Source organism: Physcomitrium patens, chromosome 14 (assembly GCF_059467195.1).
Source record: "Physcomitrium patens ecotype Gransden chromosome 14, ASM5946719v1, whole genome shotgun sequence".
Lineage (NCBI taxonomy): Eukaryota > Viridiplantae > Streptophyta > Bryopsida > Funariales > Funariaceae > Physcomitrium > Physcomitrium patens.
The window spans coordinates 4235907-4253810 of NC_143423.1; the positions used below are offsets into that span (position 1 = coordinate 4235907).

General features: G+C 40.5%; 2 protein-coding genes and 1 long non-coding RNA gene across 8 annotated transcripts; 2 read left to right on the forward strand and 1 right to left on the reverse strand.

Moving 5' to 3' along the window:
- Positions 1-3603: 3603 nt before the first annotated feature.
- LOC112291754 (uncharacterized) lies at positions 3604-5561 on the forward strand. The gene is made up of 2 exons (XR_002972507.3): positions 3604-4147; positions 4399-5561. It is a non-coding gene; the product is annotated as an uncharacterized LOC112291754 (long non-coding RNA).
- Positions 5562-8924: 3363 nt separating this feature from the next.
- LOC112291950 (tRNA-specific adenosine deaminase TAD2) lies at positions 8925-11981 on the reverse strand. Of its 2 annotated transcripts, none has more exons than XM_024539980.3 (9): positions 11751-11981; positions 11361-11437; positions 10976-11051; positions 10835-10872; positions 10562-10628; positions 10044-10209; positions 9626-9725; positions 9380-9501; positions 8925-9213 (listed from the first exon to the last, which is right to left on the reverse strand). In XM_024539980.3, exons 1-9 carry the CDS (start codon positions 11841-11843, stop codon positions 9170-9172), a joined length of 783 nt encoding a protein of 260 aa, XP_024395748.1. In that variant the 5' UTR covers positions 11844-11981; the 3' UTR covers positions 8925-9169. The 2 variants fall into 2 exon arrangements, with proteins under 2 accessions (XP_024395748.1, XP_024395749.1); XM_024539981.3 differs by having other exon boundaries at positions 11737-11933.
- Positions 11982-12002: 21 nt separating this feature from the next.
- Positions 12003-16652, forward strand: LOC112291948 (uncharacterized). Of its 5 annotated transcripts, none has more exons than XM_090255650.1 (12): positions 12003-12140; positions 12714-12976; positions 13199-13294; positions 13489-13578; positions 13729-13803; positions 14078-14158; positions 14263-14407; positions 14610-14850; positions 15069-15249; positions 15354-15437; positions 15541-15933; positions 16092-16652. In XM_090255650.1, the coding sequence occupies exons 2-12, from the start codon at positions 12851-12853 to the stop codon at positions 16296-16298; spliced, it is 1719 nt and encodes a 572-aa protein (XP_090111776.1). In that variant the 5' UTR covers positions 12003-12140; positions 12714-12850; the 3' UTR covers positions 16299-16652. The 5 variants fall into 5 exon arrangements, with proteins under 5 accessions (XP_090111776.1, XP_024395745.1, XP_073395006.1 ...); XM_024539977.3 differs by having other exon boundaries at positions 12060-12420; XM_073538905.2 differs by lacking the exons at positions 12003-12140; positions 12714-12976 and adding exons at positions 12291-12420; positions 12548-12632.
- The last annotated feature ends 1252 nt before the right edge of the window (positions 16653-17904 follow it).

Genomic DNA, 17904 nt, shown 5'->3' on the forward strand with positions numbered 1-17904 from the left:
AGTTTAACAAAAGCTCTCACCCCAGCTCAACCCTTCCCATAAATGTTGGTTTGGAGCCTTTCATGTTTCTTATCCAAAGGCCATTGCATAAAAAATTAGCCACCACTTTCCATATACAGGGGCCCACATTTGATTTAAGGGGTTACATTTGTTTGAAGGTTTTCTTATCCAAGGTCACTCCAATACCCCATCGTCAAGCCCATCATTCAATTCCACATCACCCCCTCCTTCACTAACCCCACCTCAATGGCATGGTTTCATTGGACAAATTACCTTGATTAACAGTGTTAGCCATCCAACAAAGTGAGAGCAAATTGTGTTTCTTAATCCTGATGCTTCCACTGTCATGCAAGCAATATAGCTCATATTAATGGAAGTCATATTGCTGAGAGTTTTCTCCAAATAAGAGCTGATATATCAGAATAAATGATTGTATAGAGAAAAATAGGGTATGAAAGTACTGTTCAGTTGGGCTTATGATAAATGGCAGAAATAGAATGACAGCAACTTAACTATTTATAGTTTTGGTATCTGCTTGAAGTGAAAAATCAGCAAGGGAGGAGGAGGGGGCATCTTTATGTATTGCAGGTCTTAGTTTTGACCAGCCCTACTTCGGTGTTTGAATGGAGTGCAGTTACAGGTCTCAGCATGTGAGACTCTTGTGCTGCAGCCCTGGGCTTCCCAAATTCCATATGCCAGGAGGGCAACACTGGTGCAGTGACAACCCACAAGCAAAATGTGGATATTCACTCATTTCTACAGAATCAGCCATGTGAATTTTATTCACACTTGGTGTGTGGGTTCACACAGCATCCCCTCTCCTTGATTCCAGGTTCCATGTTGGATACCATGTCTGACCTGGACATACTCTATTTTGGATGGAATTCCAGAGGCTTCCACCAGCACAGCACAATGTGATGAAATAATGTCACAATGAAACAAAGTTTCAGAAAAATGTTGCGAGCACTACTCATGTTGAGGAGGGTCCTTGCAGGCTTGTTTCTTTTGGAGAAGTTGGAGATGGGGACAAATTCTAACAGGAAATGTGCCTGGTAAAGTTCCATCTCTTGGTACAGCAATGCTGAATGCGATAATTCAAGGGAAGAAATTACACGCAGGAGTGCTTATTTTGTATCTACTACGATTCATTCCTGAACGACCACTCAATCCCTCCTTTTCACAATATGCATCATCCAATTGGACAAAATATAGTACAGGACTCATCATTTTCTCAGCATGATTTGTCCAGGGCACACACTGGAAGAGAGTGGATGTTTGTAATTGTCTGTTCCATTGCATGGAGAGAACTGTGTTTGTTCTAATACACACAAAGAAAAATCAAGTCTAACATGTGTAACACCATAATCATACACAACCCAACTTTGAAACCCATAGGTTTAAGTTGCATGACCTAGTTAAACCTTCCTTAAAAAGTAATATATAGTTGCACCAAATATATTTCAGATGAAGTTATGCAGAAGCTTTCAGTGCAAGTCTGATGAGGTGGCTGGGCTTGCTTGAGTTTATGAACCACCTGCTGGGAACTAGGAGAGCAACATAAGGGAACATCACAAGGGAACAACAGAGTCTCAGAGGCTGCAATGGTCAAGCCTGCTTCCATTGCTCTCCCTGTCTACCTTGTCCAGTTTGTCTCTATTTTTGCTTCTCCCCACAAGCAACCAACAACAGTACATGCAACTTATCTTACAGTTCAAGAAAAATGGGTGTAAAACAAGAATAAAATACTGATAACAGGGGCTGAAGAAGGCACTGTTTATTGACATGTGGAGCAAACCCATTGATGCAAAAGTTTGTGAAGTGGGGCTTAAGCTTTGTGGGGGGCTTGATAATTGGGAAGTCGTGTATGTCCTAATTTTAGTCTATGCGTTTATAATGGATTAGCCATTTTGCCACCTCCACCTATCTTAGTAAGGATAATGAATGTAACAATAGTATGGGAAATATATATAGAAAATAAAAAGTATTTGAGGTCTCACACAACACAAGAAAGCACAGGGAGCATTGGTGGTACAATTGGCAAGTACATTCCCTGCATATATTATGCTTCACCCCATTGGTATGTATGATGCCACAATATCAGTTGTGAGTCATTGACAATGACCATCCCTGCATCAACAGCTTGGCTAGCTCCCCAAGGACTTCCCTGTTCCCTTACCAGTTCTATCTCTGCCCTAAATTAGGGTTTACCACTGTTGGGATACCAGATCTTTAGTTCCATTTTTAAAACCACACTATTCCAAACTTTTGAAAAATCTAGGCTCCCAAAATGATTCCTTCATTGGGTCTCCCTCCTTAGGTGCACATTTTGGTGGGGATTAGAGGTGGAATGGTCCAAATGGATTGGGAACAATGACATTTTTGACAAGGGAACCTTGGGTTACCAAATTTGATGCACTCACTATTCATCGGTCATAGGATCTGGTGCTGCACATTGCTTTGATTTTGCACTGCATGGTTGGGATAATGATAATCATTTTCAGACTATGTGTGAAGTCAAAGTTTGCTTCTTGTTGTAATATTGCACTAGGTTTGCAGGGTTCAAGGGTAATCTGTCTGTAAACATCAAAATTATAGGTTACTATATATATATATATATATATTTATTGAGACACATACACATACACACACACACACACACACACACATGCACATTGTAATACCCACAAAATAAAAGTTGTTTACTTAAGTAGTATTTATTTTCATAGAGTCATTATTCTAAAATAGATGCAAAAGTGTTAAATTATGTTCGGACTCAAGAATGCTAAGACAAAATTGCAAATTGTGACAAATCGTTTTAAAATGTAGCAGAAGAGAGTCTCAGTTCCAAATCGATCCAAAACTCAAGTGCATTAACAAAATCGGTAACAACTGCAGTACCTCTAGTGGAAAAAATAACACAATGATCAAATTATCACACTATTTCTTTCACTTTTCTTGTTGAAGCCGAAGTAGGCTAATATATATAAATATAAATATAAATATATTGTTTTTCCACTGTTCTAGGGACGTTCTTTGGAAGATGATCCAAAAACATGCCCGTAAAGCAATCACTACTGTTAACCCCTTTTATTTTTTTTATCCTTTTAGAAGTGAATACACCAAAAACACCCCCCAAATGTTTAGATTATTTATAGAAAAAGATATAATTTCAGAGTAGAGAGGGAGTAAGGAACAGGGGCATGGGACGACTTGGCAGCAATGATCGAAGAGCTCGGTACCTGCCAAGGTCCACGTGCAGCTCACCTACCGGCGGGGCAGTAGAGAACCCGGTAGGAACGGAAACTAAAACGAAACGAGTTCTAGAGACCGAGTGGGGGCATGATGCCCCCGCCCGATACACGGTTTTATACCCGGGTAGGGCCCGGTGTATCAACGCGGTCTTGGCTTTACCGGGCCACTGAAAACACCGCAAACGCGTCGCATTACTTTCCATTACTTTCTCGTTTGCTTCTCGCCTCTTGTGATGTGCTGTGTCCATGGATGACGCTCCCCCGCCCTATATCGCTTTTTCTTCTCGCTGCAGCTCCCCCGCTTCTTCTAATAGCTCTGAGCCTCTCCTGACACCATCACTTTCATCTCCTTAACACTTCTGACCTCGGGGAGCGGTCTCTACAAGCGCCTCTGTACCAGAGTGTAAGAGTTTGGTCTATTCGGTGCTTAGATTTCCAATAACTTGCACATCTGTTCTTTAGTTGGCATTGCCTGAACACACCGTCGCGTTTCGGTTTGGCAGACGTCTACAAGGTTTTTGCAGCGTTAGAGTTGCTGTATTTGGTTCAATACACGTGTTTCTTGGTTAATTCTCCAAGTTGCTGGAAGAAGGCTGGTTTAGTTTTGAGGTTGTTGGAGGACGCTGAGTGAGAGTTTGGAAACAGGAAAATAGAGAGACTTGTGAAGATAGTCGCACTGCGGAGATTGCTATTTTGCGCACAATCGAGTTTGTGTTTCGGCCGACTTTTACGTTGAAATCTGCAGTCCAATTTTGTGCCAGTTGCCGTGACTGGCGTTTCTTCGCTCGACAGTGAATCTACCCCCCTCTCCCCCTTTTTTCGTTGGAGGGAGTCACACGCTATTTGCTCGAGAAAGTCTCCGCCACTCGTCGTAGGAAGTCTCTGCATTAGTGCTGGTAAGCTAATTTCGCGATATCCAGGATGTATGTGTGAGATGTAGGCAGGCTTTCATTAGAGAGAGAGCGGATTGTACTTTGAGATAATTGAAAGAAACCACAAATGATCTAAGAATTCATTTATTCATACACACACCTTTAATGAGAGAAGGAACAATCTTGTGTAGCTGAATCTGTGTGCAGTTTTGTCTGGTGATATTTTCTGGAAAAAGATGATCAGTTCTGATTTTCCTTCCCTGTCTTTGATACAGGACGAAGACTACGTCTTCAAGAAGCAATATACAGGCTCAACCTCCATGACAACGATTGTAAAGTCCAATACCGTAACTGTTGCGAAGCTGTGGAGGAATTTCAGCAACATCCGCCTCAACCGTAGAGACACGGAGCTTCTGGATATGACGAGGGCTCATTCATACAGTTCGCACTCTTATACCTCTCTTAGAGATGTTGCCGGGTCGCTCCCTACAGCAAGCAGCAAGCAATGGAACAACCAACTCAGTTCCTTTCAGTCACTTCCCGACATTCGTCATGTGCACATGAGGAACCCCTTGGTGGAAAAGGCCGCCAGAGCATACCTAGCTACAGCCAATCGCACTCAACATGAAAACAATGCCTCTGGGCTGGCTTCAAGCTTTTCATCTTTCCTAAAGATTGTTCGATTTCCATTTCTTAGCACCCTTAGTCTCTTGGGAGGTGCCTCGGCTTGGTTCAAACAGCTAACGATTAAGATCTAAAGAAGTACGCTCACCAGCCTTGGGGGTGGAGTTGATAAAGAGCTGATGAAGTGTGAAGCTCAATTTTGGAGTTTAATTTTGGAGTTTTCGAGAGAAGCCATATCGGTTGAAGAAATTTTGTATGCAAACGGAGGCTTGTGCTGGTGCAAGTGATGGGTTTTACCGAGAGGAGGGTCGACCTCCTGCAGCCCTGATGCTTCCGATCCTGTCAGGTTCAATGCCTGTGTGATATTTTATACATGTACTCTACGTTCTACATAGAGGTCAAGACTTCAGACGAAAAGTCCGCAGTTTTCCTACCGAGGCACTTGATCCAGGAGGAATAACTTACCGGAGTCGATGTTGTGGATTTGATTACAGTCCCACACCAGCCCGGCGCCAAGTTCGGGTTGTATATATGCATTCATTTGAAGCCTATTATTTTGCCATAGAGATTTGATGGGATGCAAGGGCATAGCGGAGTTGTTCATCAGACTTTTCAAGGAGGGGATGTTTAGATAGTCTTTTCTTCGGCATATAGTGAGCGAGTCCTTAAGTTACAAAAGCTTTACTTACCGATGTGTGCCAAGCACTCCGCTATTTGTCTTTTCCAGGAAGGGGCTTCTTGTCTCATCACCCAGCACTAATTTTGTATTGTATTGAAGTTCATGAATATGATACCTGCTGGTCGATTGCATCTACTCTCGTCTCCTTTCTCTACTTTCCAATGCAACTGCCTTATTTTCGTCATGCATGGTCTGGTGTACTTGCTGAGGTTCTGATGTGCATCGAGGTCGATTTGTACGTAGCGTCCATGTGAAATATATCTACATTTGTTACAAAAGTTAATTTGCAACAAACACATCTACATGTGCAAACTTTTTGATCTGTAACCCCATTCCGTATAATCCCTTAGGGTGGATTAAGAGATCACCTTGCGAACTTAAACTATAATGTGCTGTGTGCTTCATATTTGTGCCAAATCTTTTCAATTGTGGGTGGTTTCGTTAACTGAATCCCAATTCATTGTCCGCTGGGACGTTTTTGGAGAACGAGTGAAAACTGAACATTGAAACGTACCGAGGATAACTAAGTGAAATGTATGCATATGAGAACTAAATCTAAGTTACCCTCGAATGCTCCGATTTTATTTAAAAGGCTAGCTGCTCTGCCATCTGGTATGGAAAAGCCCCCTATTTGTTTCTTTTAATGTCATGTAGAGTTGTCGCAGGATATCGAGTTTGTAGTATGAAGAACAGAAAGTATTCTTAAAATGTATCATATGATTGATTCCCCTGGCTTCTTTGAATATGTTCCTTACAATGTTTCTACACATGTGTCCCTTAGGGTGGGTTAAGCGACCACCTTGCGAACTTGGGATCGCATTAGTCAAGATTATACCTTAACATGCGGCATGCGAGTGACCTTCATAATGATTCAAGGCTTCTCCATCAGTTCAGGGCTTCTATTGTACTTGGTAGCACTGCAAGGACATGCATGACTTCAAAGTAGATAGACTGTTTGTGGCATGTGGTCTACAGACACCTTTCCCACGAATCCAGCCACATTTAGCAAAGCAGCAATTTAGCCTCTAAAACAACCAAAGTAACTGAATGAACTAATGATAACTTCAGAATTTAACACCACGTAGGGACATCATCGTATTATTTTGTTCAAGTTTGTTTTAAACAAATCACCAATTCACCACATAATCAGCAACTTTCTGTATTGAAGCGATGAGTTGACGAGAATTCGGTCTATTGTTATTACTGTGTATTTATGTAATGTTGACAACAGATGTTATGTAAATGAACTTGACCTGAAGAGAAATCTTTAACAGTTCCTGCATTTTCATGATAGGAGCATTGAATGGAGTTACATGCGAGTGAAAATTGCTGGGAAAACTTTCAGTACTCTTATAAAATACACACTCGTTTAAGAAACTTCATAGCAATGCAACTACGAATACAGCATAATAACAATTAGTCATAACAGAGTAATAATCAAATCACACATTCATAACTGCCGAGTATCTATTCAAAAATCTCAATCTACATCAATTCAAGACAGATATAAAATGTGGAAGAGTCCTGGAATGCTTGTGCAAGTTCGTTCGTGGCATAGGACATAGGTTGATAAGTTACGCTCATTCTCGAACTCACACGAGCATGTCCACGATCCTTTTCACATCGCATAAAAGTAAAACAAAGCAAGACAAGCTCAGAGTCCAACCAACAACACTACACGAAACTAATCCGAAGAAAATGTTATGGTTGTAAACAAGAAGCAGACGCAACCTGTACGGCATCAAAACAAGAACTGGGTCCATTACGAGTTGAGCGTTGAAGCAGGCTGAAATACGATGGTAAATGGACAAAAGCACTAAGAAGGCAAGCGCACCAGTGCCAAGCGCAAGGAACTGGGATGAAAATATGTCTATCCAACGGCTGCAGACATATCTGTATTCAACTGAAGAGAAGTCTGTCTATTAAACAGCTAGGTTGATATTGTGTCACAACCTTGCAGGTTTCAATCGTACTCTGTAAAACCTGCTCACTCCCTTGTGGAGTTCGTTAAGAGTTGCAACAGCCAACTCACCTTAATCGAAACATAACAAGTACGCCAATTGACTTATTAGTGACAGCATTGAAATATATATTACAATGTTGATTTAAAAACTTACTTCACTAACTCTGCCAGATGATATTATGGTATCGTTTATTCCATTAATTCTGTGAAGCAAATTTGTAGACACCATCAATCACATAATCCTGCTTCTATGAAAATCTCCTCAGTAATTACGCATACCTAAGTGCAGCAGACAGTGAACCCAAAGTAATGGAACATTAATTCTTCCCCAATTAGGTGTCCATTAGCATGCGTACCTGATAATGCTAACGACCATTTCGATCCTGTCAAATCTGACAACATCAGAAGTACGGGGACAAGATGCTTGTAAAGCTGCTGCGAATTGTGAAACCACAACTCAAATAGGACACTGCAAAGGACAAGACCAGACTTTCTGCTGACAGAAATCTAGTCTGGCAGGGGCCCTGATTTCGAAGAGTAACCCTCATTCGGTCTCAGTTGCCTAAACTACACATCACTTGTTAGATCACTAATTACAGAATCCTGGTAAGTTAAGATTTTTAGCCTTTGATCACATGTTTCTTGTAGTGTAGGTCTTTTCTAAAAATCACTTCAACCGACTCTGTCTATGGCCCTGTACAACTGACCCAGATCATGCCTTCAAAAACACTTGCAAGCATGTCTTTAAACAGAAACTAAGATTTTAAAAATAAGTAAATCTTCTGCAGAAAGGCGACGTTGAGTCAGAGTGGTACTCTTCGTTGAAGCCCGGGACAAGAGCAAGGAAATTTTAAAAACTGCACACAATTCACCTCTCAAACGGTCACTGTATATCATACAAGGATGTTGTACTGATACAAACAAGAAAAGGTAAGAACAGAAAAAAACAAGTACGATGTCTTTCAGAAAATGTGTTAAGTTAATGACGCTTATAAATTGATTAATTACATGAGCATTGATTAATACAAATTCCAAGTTCAAACATATACCTCAAGCTGATCCTTTGGTAATGATTTTACCCATCGACTTTTTCTGTGAGCCAACAACTTGCAAATCTGCTCTCAAAGTAGTCTTCATCAGGAAACGTATGCAAATTTGGTGTACACTTTCATGGTTTTAGAAAGCCTGTGCTCTGTGATTGGGAATGTTGAATATATACTTACCCTCGCTCGAGAGACTGGCTCCACTTTGTTAAAGTCTATTACTACACCACAAGCACTTTTCACTGTGGCCACTGCCACTTCAACGACTTACATGCACTTGATTCCAAAAGAAGACTTTAGCACATTAACATAAAAACACACGATTAATGAATAAGGTCATTCCATTCTTCAACGTTTATTCATCTCATAGATTGGTCGAACATTGTAAAAGCAAATCAATTAATTCACTAGCTTCCCTGCTTTCAAAGCAGCTTTGCTGCATAGAGAAAGACCAAATAAGGAAAAAGCCGCAGTACATAAAAGGCTTAGAGATAGACATACAAAGCTGCTTGTCTGCATACATTTTATAAACAATTCCAAGATCTTACAATACTCCTCATTACCTTCCTCTTAGTACATTTCCAAAATTTTCAGCCTGGTTACATGCTGCCCTTGTTTCCTTTCCTGTGGCTCTCAAAGTCAACAATCGTTTCTTGCACCGACAATAACGAAAATGCTGGTTTTATATCAAACCTTTACCAGTTATATCAACTTCAAGTTACCTATGAGGATCCAAGTTATAGGGATCTCTCAATGCGCACAGGTCTATGTGGCCTTGGAGCTGTACAAACACAACCACAATACATCAAGGTAAATTATCAGCGTAAAAATGGAAAAATTGTTCATAGACCTTATGATTCTCAAAATTCCAAAAGCAGTACGTGTTTGATGTCCACAACCATCAGGATACGGTAGTCCAACTCAAATTGCAGGGAAGTCATACTTACCATTCTGATTGCCTTGCTCATAGAAGCCCCGAAGAAGATTCACTGCTTCATCAGCCATGAAACCACCAACGCACTCGAATCCTTTCGTCTTTTGCTCTTCATGTTCTTCAGCTTCATTATGACTGGAAACAAATACGAAAAGGCACACTATTAGCGATCAACAACTCAACCTATGTTTTCGCTCTTTGACAGGTTAACAGTACTGCTTACCAAATTTTTCACTTATTTAGAAAGAAAAGGAAATACCTCAATCCACAAGGTGCACATCCATCAGAATGTATGTCCAGGACCGATCCGCATCCACCAAAACGTTCATTATCACATCCATAATATATCTTCCGGAATCCTGTAGCAAAGATAACGCATGCATGACTACTTTACCAAACATATCATCCTTCAAATATCCTTTTTTCAAATACTAAAATATTAGGTAACTAAGCATGAGTTTAAGAGTTATCAACGAAAAGAGAAAATTTTAGGGAAGCCTGTAACTTTAAAAGAGACAAGAAACTCTAATATGGTAAATCTAAGCTAAAGAGAAGGCCACTAATATGAAGCACAACAGTAAAGGCACTGAGAATAAACTCCAAATATTAACTTAAATTTACAATAGGTTTTCTTTTTTGCATTTTAAGGCCAGTAAAACTCTCTACTTAATATGTACCTGACAATGAGAGAGCAGCTGCACACATGATGCAGGGTTCACAAGTGACATACAAGTCACATTGTTGGAACCCTTCAGTTGATGGGTTAACATTGGGTGTTGCAGATAACTGTTGCCACTTGGAGAGCACCATGTCGATGGCCACCATTTCTGCATGTCTTGTGGCCTGGTATTGCATCATAAACATGTGCAAAAAATTTAGATGGATGATGGGAGGGAAATGTGTGCAGCTGCTCTGATACCAACTATAAATGGCTATTATAGCGGGCCTATAAAATTTGAAACATCTCTAGGTGAAAGACTCCTATTTCACACAGTAAATTAGTACATGAACAATTAGTTCAATCCGTTCGCAAATGATCAGGTTACAACAGCAAATAAAATGCACTTAGCTGTAACGACCAACACAGGATGGTATAAGCAATGTGTAATCCATAAAACAGGTTATTTTTGTAAACTCTAGTTTAAGTTAACACAAATGTTGAAAGTGTAAGCGCCAATGTAAGATAAGAAGGTACATTTCTTGTCTCATTAGTGCAATTGCTCCCACGGCCAATGACCTCCCCATCGTTCACAATTACGCACCTGCTCATCATCATCCCTACCAAATCATCAACTCCACAAAAAATGATTTGAAACTATCAAATCAAAATTGTAGTTCCACTACCTTCATTTGAACTACTATCTCGGACAAGGTAATGAATCTAATAGCAGAAGCAAACGCCTAAAGCATGTGATTAGCAGACAAAAGAACACTAAAAACTATGTAAGATCCTGGCCAGTGAACATACCCCACAGGCACTTCAAGCCTTGCGAGTGCTTCCCTAGCCTGTGTCAAAGACCACTAATCGTCAGCGTGCTCTACTAAGCACAAAGGTTCGTCGAATCAAAGAGAGACAGCAGCAAACGCTGGGAAGAACATATCAACATACCTCGATAAAAGCAAGCTTCATAAACTTCATAATCGATTCGTCGTCAGCTACTCCAGCCATTCTTACGCTCTCCAATCTGCATGTGAACTACAATAACAGTCAATGCTCGATTCACAGTATGGTAGTGACTCATTAACACGAGGCTGAATTCTTCAATTAGCATCACGTAATTTGCATGACGAGGCAAGAGCTTTCACTTTCAAGCCAGAATCAGCGACAGAAATCCAACCTGACAAGCACAAGAGATAGCATGCTGAAAATAGAAGTTCTAGCACGAATAAAAGGAGAAAATGCAGAGATCTGATTTTTCCTCGCCAACATAACAAAGTGTTCATTGAAAAGGAAGAGTAATCCGATATTGTGTGGTAGATGTCCAATTGCTTGCCTCTCTGAAATGGGCGATGTAGGCGATGTCTTCAGCTCTGCCACAGCTTCATCCTCTTCCCTAACACCATTTAGAGCCTGCAGGAACACTGTACTTAGAAATGCCGTGTGTCTCAACAAGAAATAACCTAGGGTTTCAAAATCCAGAAACGTATGAACTAGTGGGTCAATTAGAACTCTTAGTCTAAAATTCTAGAGTTATCTTTGTGCTGATCACTTAGACAACACCACCACAACCACCAAACCTTACGCAACTTGAATCTCACCACGATGACATATTTATGCAAGTTCATACAACGACCAAATGTTACCCGCGCATTAGAGCTCAATCAGTAAAATGGTGACATGTAGAGCATGGAATTCGTGAAGAGACGTACTACATTGTCCATACCTCTTGAGAATGAGCAAGAGGTGATGGCGGCGAGGATGATGATCCACAAAAAACTAGCTCCCCACTAGAATTCGCTCCCATCATGATTCTCATGCAATTAGTTGCTTGTTCACAGACTTCACAGTAACCTAAATATGCATAATTGCGAATCCCTCACACCCTTTCTATAGTGACTCCATATCTCCCTGCCAGATTCCTTCCACCCCGACGCTTGACGATTTCTTCAAAAACACTGCTAAACCCTGGGCTACCCTTCTGATTCGGAAAAGCCCTCCAAGTAAAAGTTCCCAAAATAAGCATTCGATGCGAACGTGTGAAACAGACTTTTATCAGCTTGTGTCCACAGTAGAGGATACAACAACCTCCTGAGGGCATCTCACAAGGAATTTGGTAAACCTCACCTTTGAAAGCCGGTATTGTTGCAGAGTCTTCTAGAGCTCTGCACACTGTAATGTCCAGTGCTGAGACTTATGGCTTGAATATTATTCAGGAATCTTGCTTTCTGGGTTCCTCTTGAGTTTTTGAGGAGGCTAGGGAACTGGACGCTACGGGTTGCGGGGATTTATGTTGTGTCTTCATTATTCGCGTGTTACGCCTGTATTTGGTGGAATCTAAACCAAATGCAGGGGGAGGTGAAGTCCTGTCAGCTCGTTGGTGTAGCAGCTGATTGGTATGTCGGTTTAATTTGTAGTGGAATTGATACATGCTGCAAGTTGCTGCAATCTAGAGGCTGCTTTGAGTTGATAGATGGGTCTGATTTGAAAATTACTCGTTGAGGAGGTGGTCACTGATTGCAGGCTTTGGAGAAAAAGATTCATGTTTGAATTTTTTGATAGCATAAACCCTGAACCCTGCTTGGACGAGTATACGTAGAAGAGCATGGTGAGTGAGACTAGAAAAACTTTGCAACCTTTTGTGTGTTGAATTAGATTGATGAATCATCGTTCATGTGTTTGGTTGTAGTGGACTTGAATCGGCAAGCCAGGAATTGGGATTTCGATCGCGATTTGAAGTAGGAATCGGGAATTTTTGATGAATTAAAGGAGAAGTCAGTCCTCTTTGTAGGCGTGCATCCAGCCGGGTTGTGTGAGACTCTCAGGATGGGGTTATCAATGTATACAGCGGGGCAAGACGTCTCTGACCTGAAGAAGCACGTGAGCGCAATTGCCACTTTCCTGAGAGGACATGAGTGGCTATGGCGAGCGCACGTTGTGGATTTTTTCCAAGTGAACCCCCATCCTCTATTTTGGTTCCTCTCTCAAGAACTAATCTTTCAGAGACACAATACTCTATTCGTATGGGTTTCCTTGATTTGCTCAAACTATTCTATATGGGTGATGCTCAGCTGTGTCAATGAAGTGAGGGTGAATATCTGTGTCTCAGTCACGCGACGTTCACTCTGCTATGTTTCTGACGTATTCGAGTGAATGGTACCTTCCAACGTGCAGGCAAAATTATGGCAAGGCGTGGACGAGCAGTGGAATAGTTGCCTTAGACATATCTCCGTGGAAGCTTTGTTGCTACTACCATCTGGGGTTATCCAGGTCAGAGCTCGCAGTACAATCTGAGAGCACTGGCAACTAAATTTCTCCTTTGCTGTTCATATAAACGGAGACCACTTCTTTGTTTTTTTATTTTTGTTTTCGGTTTTTTTTTTTTTTTTTTTTTTTTTTTTTTTTGTTTTTGCTAATATTCATGAGTTTTAGATTGTTGTTTTCTGACGTTTGTTATGTGGCAGGAAGAATGGCCTAATTCTTTGAAAGATTTTGTGCAAACAGCGTTCCAGCTTTCCCTTTCTCGGGCACAAGTTGACAGCTCTTCATGCATGGTACTTGATTCCCTATCAATCTTCAGCATCTCGATTTACTAACAATGTAGCCTTATCAAGCAATCTCTTCTTTTTTTGCTTTGGTTCAAGTGATTCAATTCCTTGTATTCAGCTTTATGGGATAGTTTCACTGATGAATCGCCATTACAGTCCCTTTCAGGGGTCTCTCAGGCTCCCATTGGCAGTGTGCTCGGCCAAGGGATGAGTGTGAAGAAGATTCACGAGGTAGGAATCAAGCAGTAATTGCTGTATTTGATTCATGCACTTCTTCCAAACTATAGATATCATTTGTTGCTCACATCTGGTGCACAGAGCCTCAGAAACAGAAGCTTCTTTCTGCCTCAATCTTTGAACTCTGCGACGAAGTATCAGTTTTCCCCTCTCGGTGAAATCTCTTCTTTGTCTATTTTGAATAACTTTCGTACGACATTGTCTTTCACAACGCAATCTCATGAGTCGAGAAAGTTTGGTGATTAAATCGGTGCCATTCAGTGTGCAGATTGGAATACTGGCAGCACTAATTGCAGCAACTGCGAAATTGAATGGAGCTAAAGACGTGATTGATGTCGGAGCTGGTCAGGTGTGCAGAGCCATCCTTCATTTCTAGTTGGACACAAATTTGCAGGTTCAGAATGTTGAGTACCTCTAATGCCTGTGGACTCTATTGAAACTGAATCGTTACAGGGTTATCTCGCACTAGTTCTGGCGTTTGAGTACCGGCTATCAGTAATTGCCGTGGATGCGTGTGCTCACCATGCAGACGTGACAAATAAGCGCGCTCTGCGTATCCAAAAGCATTACGATGCACGTTCCCGGAAGTCGCAACACAGTAAGTCTGTTTTTGTTGAAATGATTCATAATTCTCAAGTTTTGGCATAACTTATATATCAAGAGCACTTCTAATTCTTTTCCTGTTCCTCTCAACATCCACGGGCTGGATATTGTAAGGTTTTAGTGCTGGAAGACGTGTAGCATATTTTCTTTGATGAAGTGAAGGATAAGCAGTATGTGTTTTAATGGTCTTTTTGCAGACAGTTCGACCTACCCTGACGTGCGTGCTCCTCGAACAGTCACATGCCGTGTTGGCGTTGGGGAATCTCCAGCACCGCTTTCTTCTTTGTTGCCAGCAATCCAGGAATCTAATAATCTGTTACACGTTTCCGAGGATACGATTGTAGATCATGGTGTAAAATCTGTCAGGGAAGCGAAGGATTGTGGTGTTGTGTTAGCTGGCTTGCATGCTTGTGGAGACCTCTCTGCTACGATGCTGAGGTTTGGAACTTGTATTCATCGAGATGTTTGCTGTTAGGCTGATATAGCAACGATAAAATAAACAATTCCACTTAATAGTACCTTGTCCATGCATTAGGCTAGTATAGTAGAACTATACCATGAGTGTCAAACATTCATCATTCTTCGAGGCGCCTCTGAAATCTCTTGCTTTTTAACTAGCACCTAGCTCATGCACAAAACTTGCTGTGTACGTGCAGGACTTTTATTGAGTGCAAGGAGGTTGCATCTGTCATAAACGTGGGATGCTGCTACAACTTGCTATCGGAAGAAACCAGCAACGTCGACAAGAAAACACCCGTACTTGGGTTTCCTATGAGTGAAGCAGTTGCTAACTTAGGATTGGATTTGGGAAGAAGTGCTCGTGATCTCGCCTGTCAAGTAACTGATCTCATCACCTCTCTGCATAGCAGGCAAGGAGTCATTTTGATGATGCTGCTCACAATCCATGAAAATGACCTTATGTATGGTCTGATCTTGTGCAGAGTGCCGACAGATGGAAAGAGCACCATCCAACAAAAGCTGCTCTGACTTTCGAGCTCCATGCGTTCCGGGCTGCTTTCCAGATGGTAAGCTTGCAAATGCGAACTGTACTAGAACTATTTCCCTCACTCGATCAATCTCCTTATATTGAACAATTACATATATGTTTTTAGTCCCTTATTCTGACAGGTTCTAGAGCGATATTACCCTGAGACAGCCCGAAGTAGCCCATCTGTAGGCCGACTGGGCAAGTCACGGCGTAGGCGTCAAGCACGACAATCAGCAATGAAGCCCGTGACCACCACCAAAGAGTCGTCTGCGTCTTCATCTCGCTGCAGTTGGGATGAACCTTCTACCGCTTCTCAAGATGGGGATGTTCTAAGTTTAGAACATGGAGAGGAATCTGTCAAAGTTGAATTTCAGGTGGAGGATGTCAGCGATACCAATGGAACTAGCGGGGATTTTGAAAAACAGGCACAAAGGTTTGACGAATATGCTAAAGCTGCATTGGACCGCCTCGATCTATCTCCCCTTTCGTCCTCTGTCTTCCATTCCATCTGGAGAGAGGTAGCTCCGTTTAAGGTATGCGTTGAGAATATGTGTTCTATGTCAATTAAGCTGTGTCAATTCAGCGTGCAGCTTCATAAGATGAATGCGATGTATTCAGTCATGGAAGCTTTTGGTAGCTGGATAGTGTTCTGTTGATTTTGAAGCCCGAGGTTGTTTTCGGTGGCTTGCAGGATCTCGTGGGGCCGTTCTACTCTTTGAGGGCCGTGTTGGCTTCAGTGATAGAAACGTATGTTTTGTTGGACCGGCTGTTGTATGTGAAGGAACAAGCCGAGAAGACTGGTGCCAAGGAGCGCATAACCGTCGAGCTTGTTCCTCTCTTTGAGCCTTCCATCTCCCCTCGCAACATGGCCATCATAGCCCATCGAAGTGGAGCTTGAATTCTGGTCTAGTAACTACAGAATTCAACAGCTCTCAGCACCATATCTAAGGTTAAATTGAATAAACCATCGTCAATGAAGGAACTCCAGCAGTGACTCATTTTTGGGGCTCTCACATGCTTTGTTGTGTATCAAGTCAGGATGCATGAATTGGCAGTTCATTTGCAACTTTCGCCTGAAGTAAGTACACAAAAAGTTTGTTAGTGGCACAGCAACAGATAGAAAGATTTCTAGCTTGTGGGTCCACATATACACACAAGTGTGTTGGTGCACCACAAACTTGTGCTCGACTTGGTGAGCTCAATTTATTGTTTTGCAGTTGAGATGAAGTCCACCATCTCTCTCTTTGGACTACCCTCCAGGCTTCATGTTCTTATTACTTGTATCAAATCTTGTCTTGCAAAGCTCCATCACCTGCCACCGTCGCTGCAAGGCATCCAAGCAAACTGTACTGGTGGGGTGCGTCCGATTAAATTTATTTGATTTAATCTTGATATGGCTAACAATTTGGTGCCACATCGTATTTGTATTCAACAGGATGTAAATGTCTATATTTATGACATTTTATATACCATTTTATATACCATAATCCTTGCAAAGGTCTGGTACAATGACTTAAAAACAAACTTCAACTCATTATGTTGACAACTGCCAAAAGATATAAAAAAAACTTCTGTACTTTTGGTAATAATAATGGTATGTTACATGTAAATGAAAATAATTATAAATTGGAATTCCATGTTGTTTTCTTCGATATTATGTTTTTTTATAATTTGGTCAAAAGTTTAAAAGTAATGAAAAAATTTAAGTCATTATTGGAAATAACTAATTAGATTTAAGTATTCTATGTACATTGTTCAAATTTATCTAATTTGTTTGTTTGTAATTTATTTTTTCTTTTATATACTTTTTGTTCTTTTATTATATATCTATAATTTAAAGATTGTAAATTAAAAAAAAAAACCAATTAAATTTATAGCATTGTATAAACAATTAGTTTTAGATTAATCTCACATTAAGAATTAAAAAATGGATGGTAGTACATATAAAAAAACCTTTGCTAATTAATACAATTTATTACAAGATAAGTATTAATTACAAGAAGTTATTAGAATTGAGAGTGTGACTTCTCTTCTCCCTCTATCTAAAGATACAATCAATAATATTCTAAATATATAAAAAAATGAGAATATGGAACATGCAAAACTTGCAAGTAAATACATTAGCATGAATATTTTTTATGAATAGGATATTACTTTCACAAATTGGTTGCTTCAATGTCAAGCTTGCTTAGTAGTTTTATTAGATAATTTGATTAAAAAAGAAAAAAAAATCAAAAGCAAAATTTTGCCCATGAATTGGGCATTAATAAGGCTATTGAATTTTCTAATAATTGGCTATCAAAGTTCTAAAGTCAAGACAAATTTCAAGGGGTGAAGTCACATTATGAAAGTGGTTATGTTACTAGTGGAATCATTGAACTTGAAATGCATATATTATAAGTAAATGTAGCACAATATAAAATCCAAAATATATACAAAATATACAAAACTAAATTCTTTTATTGTATGGCAGGTGACAAAACTATTGTTCAATGCCAAATTAA

Excerpts from the sequence above, each read along its gene's own strand:
- LOC112291948 (XM_090255650.1), top strand. The coding sequence starts at position 12,851 with ATGGGGTTATCAATGTATACAGCGGGGCAAGACGTCTCTGACCTGAAG. Across the intron at positions 13,295-13,488 it reads TACCATCTGGGGTTATCCAG|GAAGAATGGCCTAATTCTTT; the intron begins GTCAGAGCTCGC and ends GTTATGTGGCAG. Across the intron at positions 14,159-14,262 it reads TTGATGTCGGAGCTGGTCAG|GGTTATCTCGCACTAGTTCT; the intron begins GTGTGCAGAGCC and ends GAATCGTTACAG.
- LOC112291950 (XM_024539980.3), bottom strand. The coding sequence starts at position 11,843 with ATGAGAATCATGATGGGAGCGAATTCTAGTGGGGAGCTAGTTTTTTGT. Across the intron at positions 11,438-11,750 it reads CTCTTGCTCATTCTCAAGAG|GCTCTAAATGGTGTTAGGGA; the intron begins GTATGGACAATG and ends GTGTTCCTGCAG. Across the intron at positions 11,052-11,360 it reads ACATCGCCCATTTCAGAGAG|ATTGGAGAGCGTAAGAATGG; the intron begins GCAAGCAATTGG and ends GTTCACATGCAG.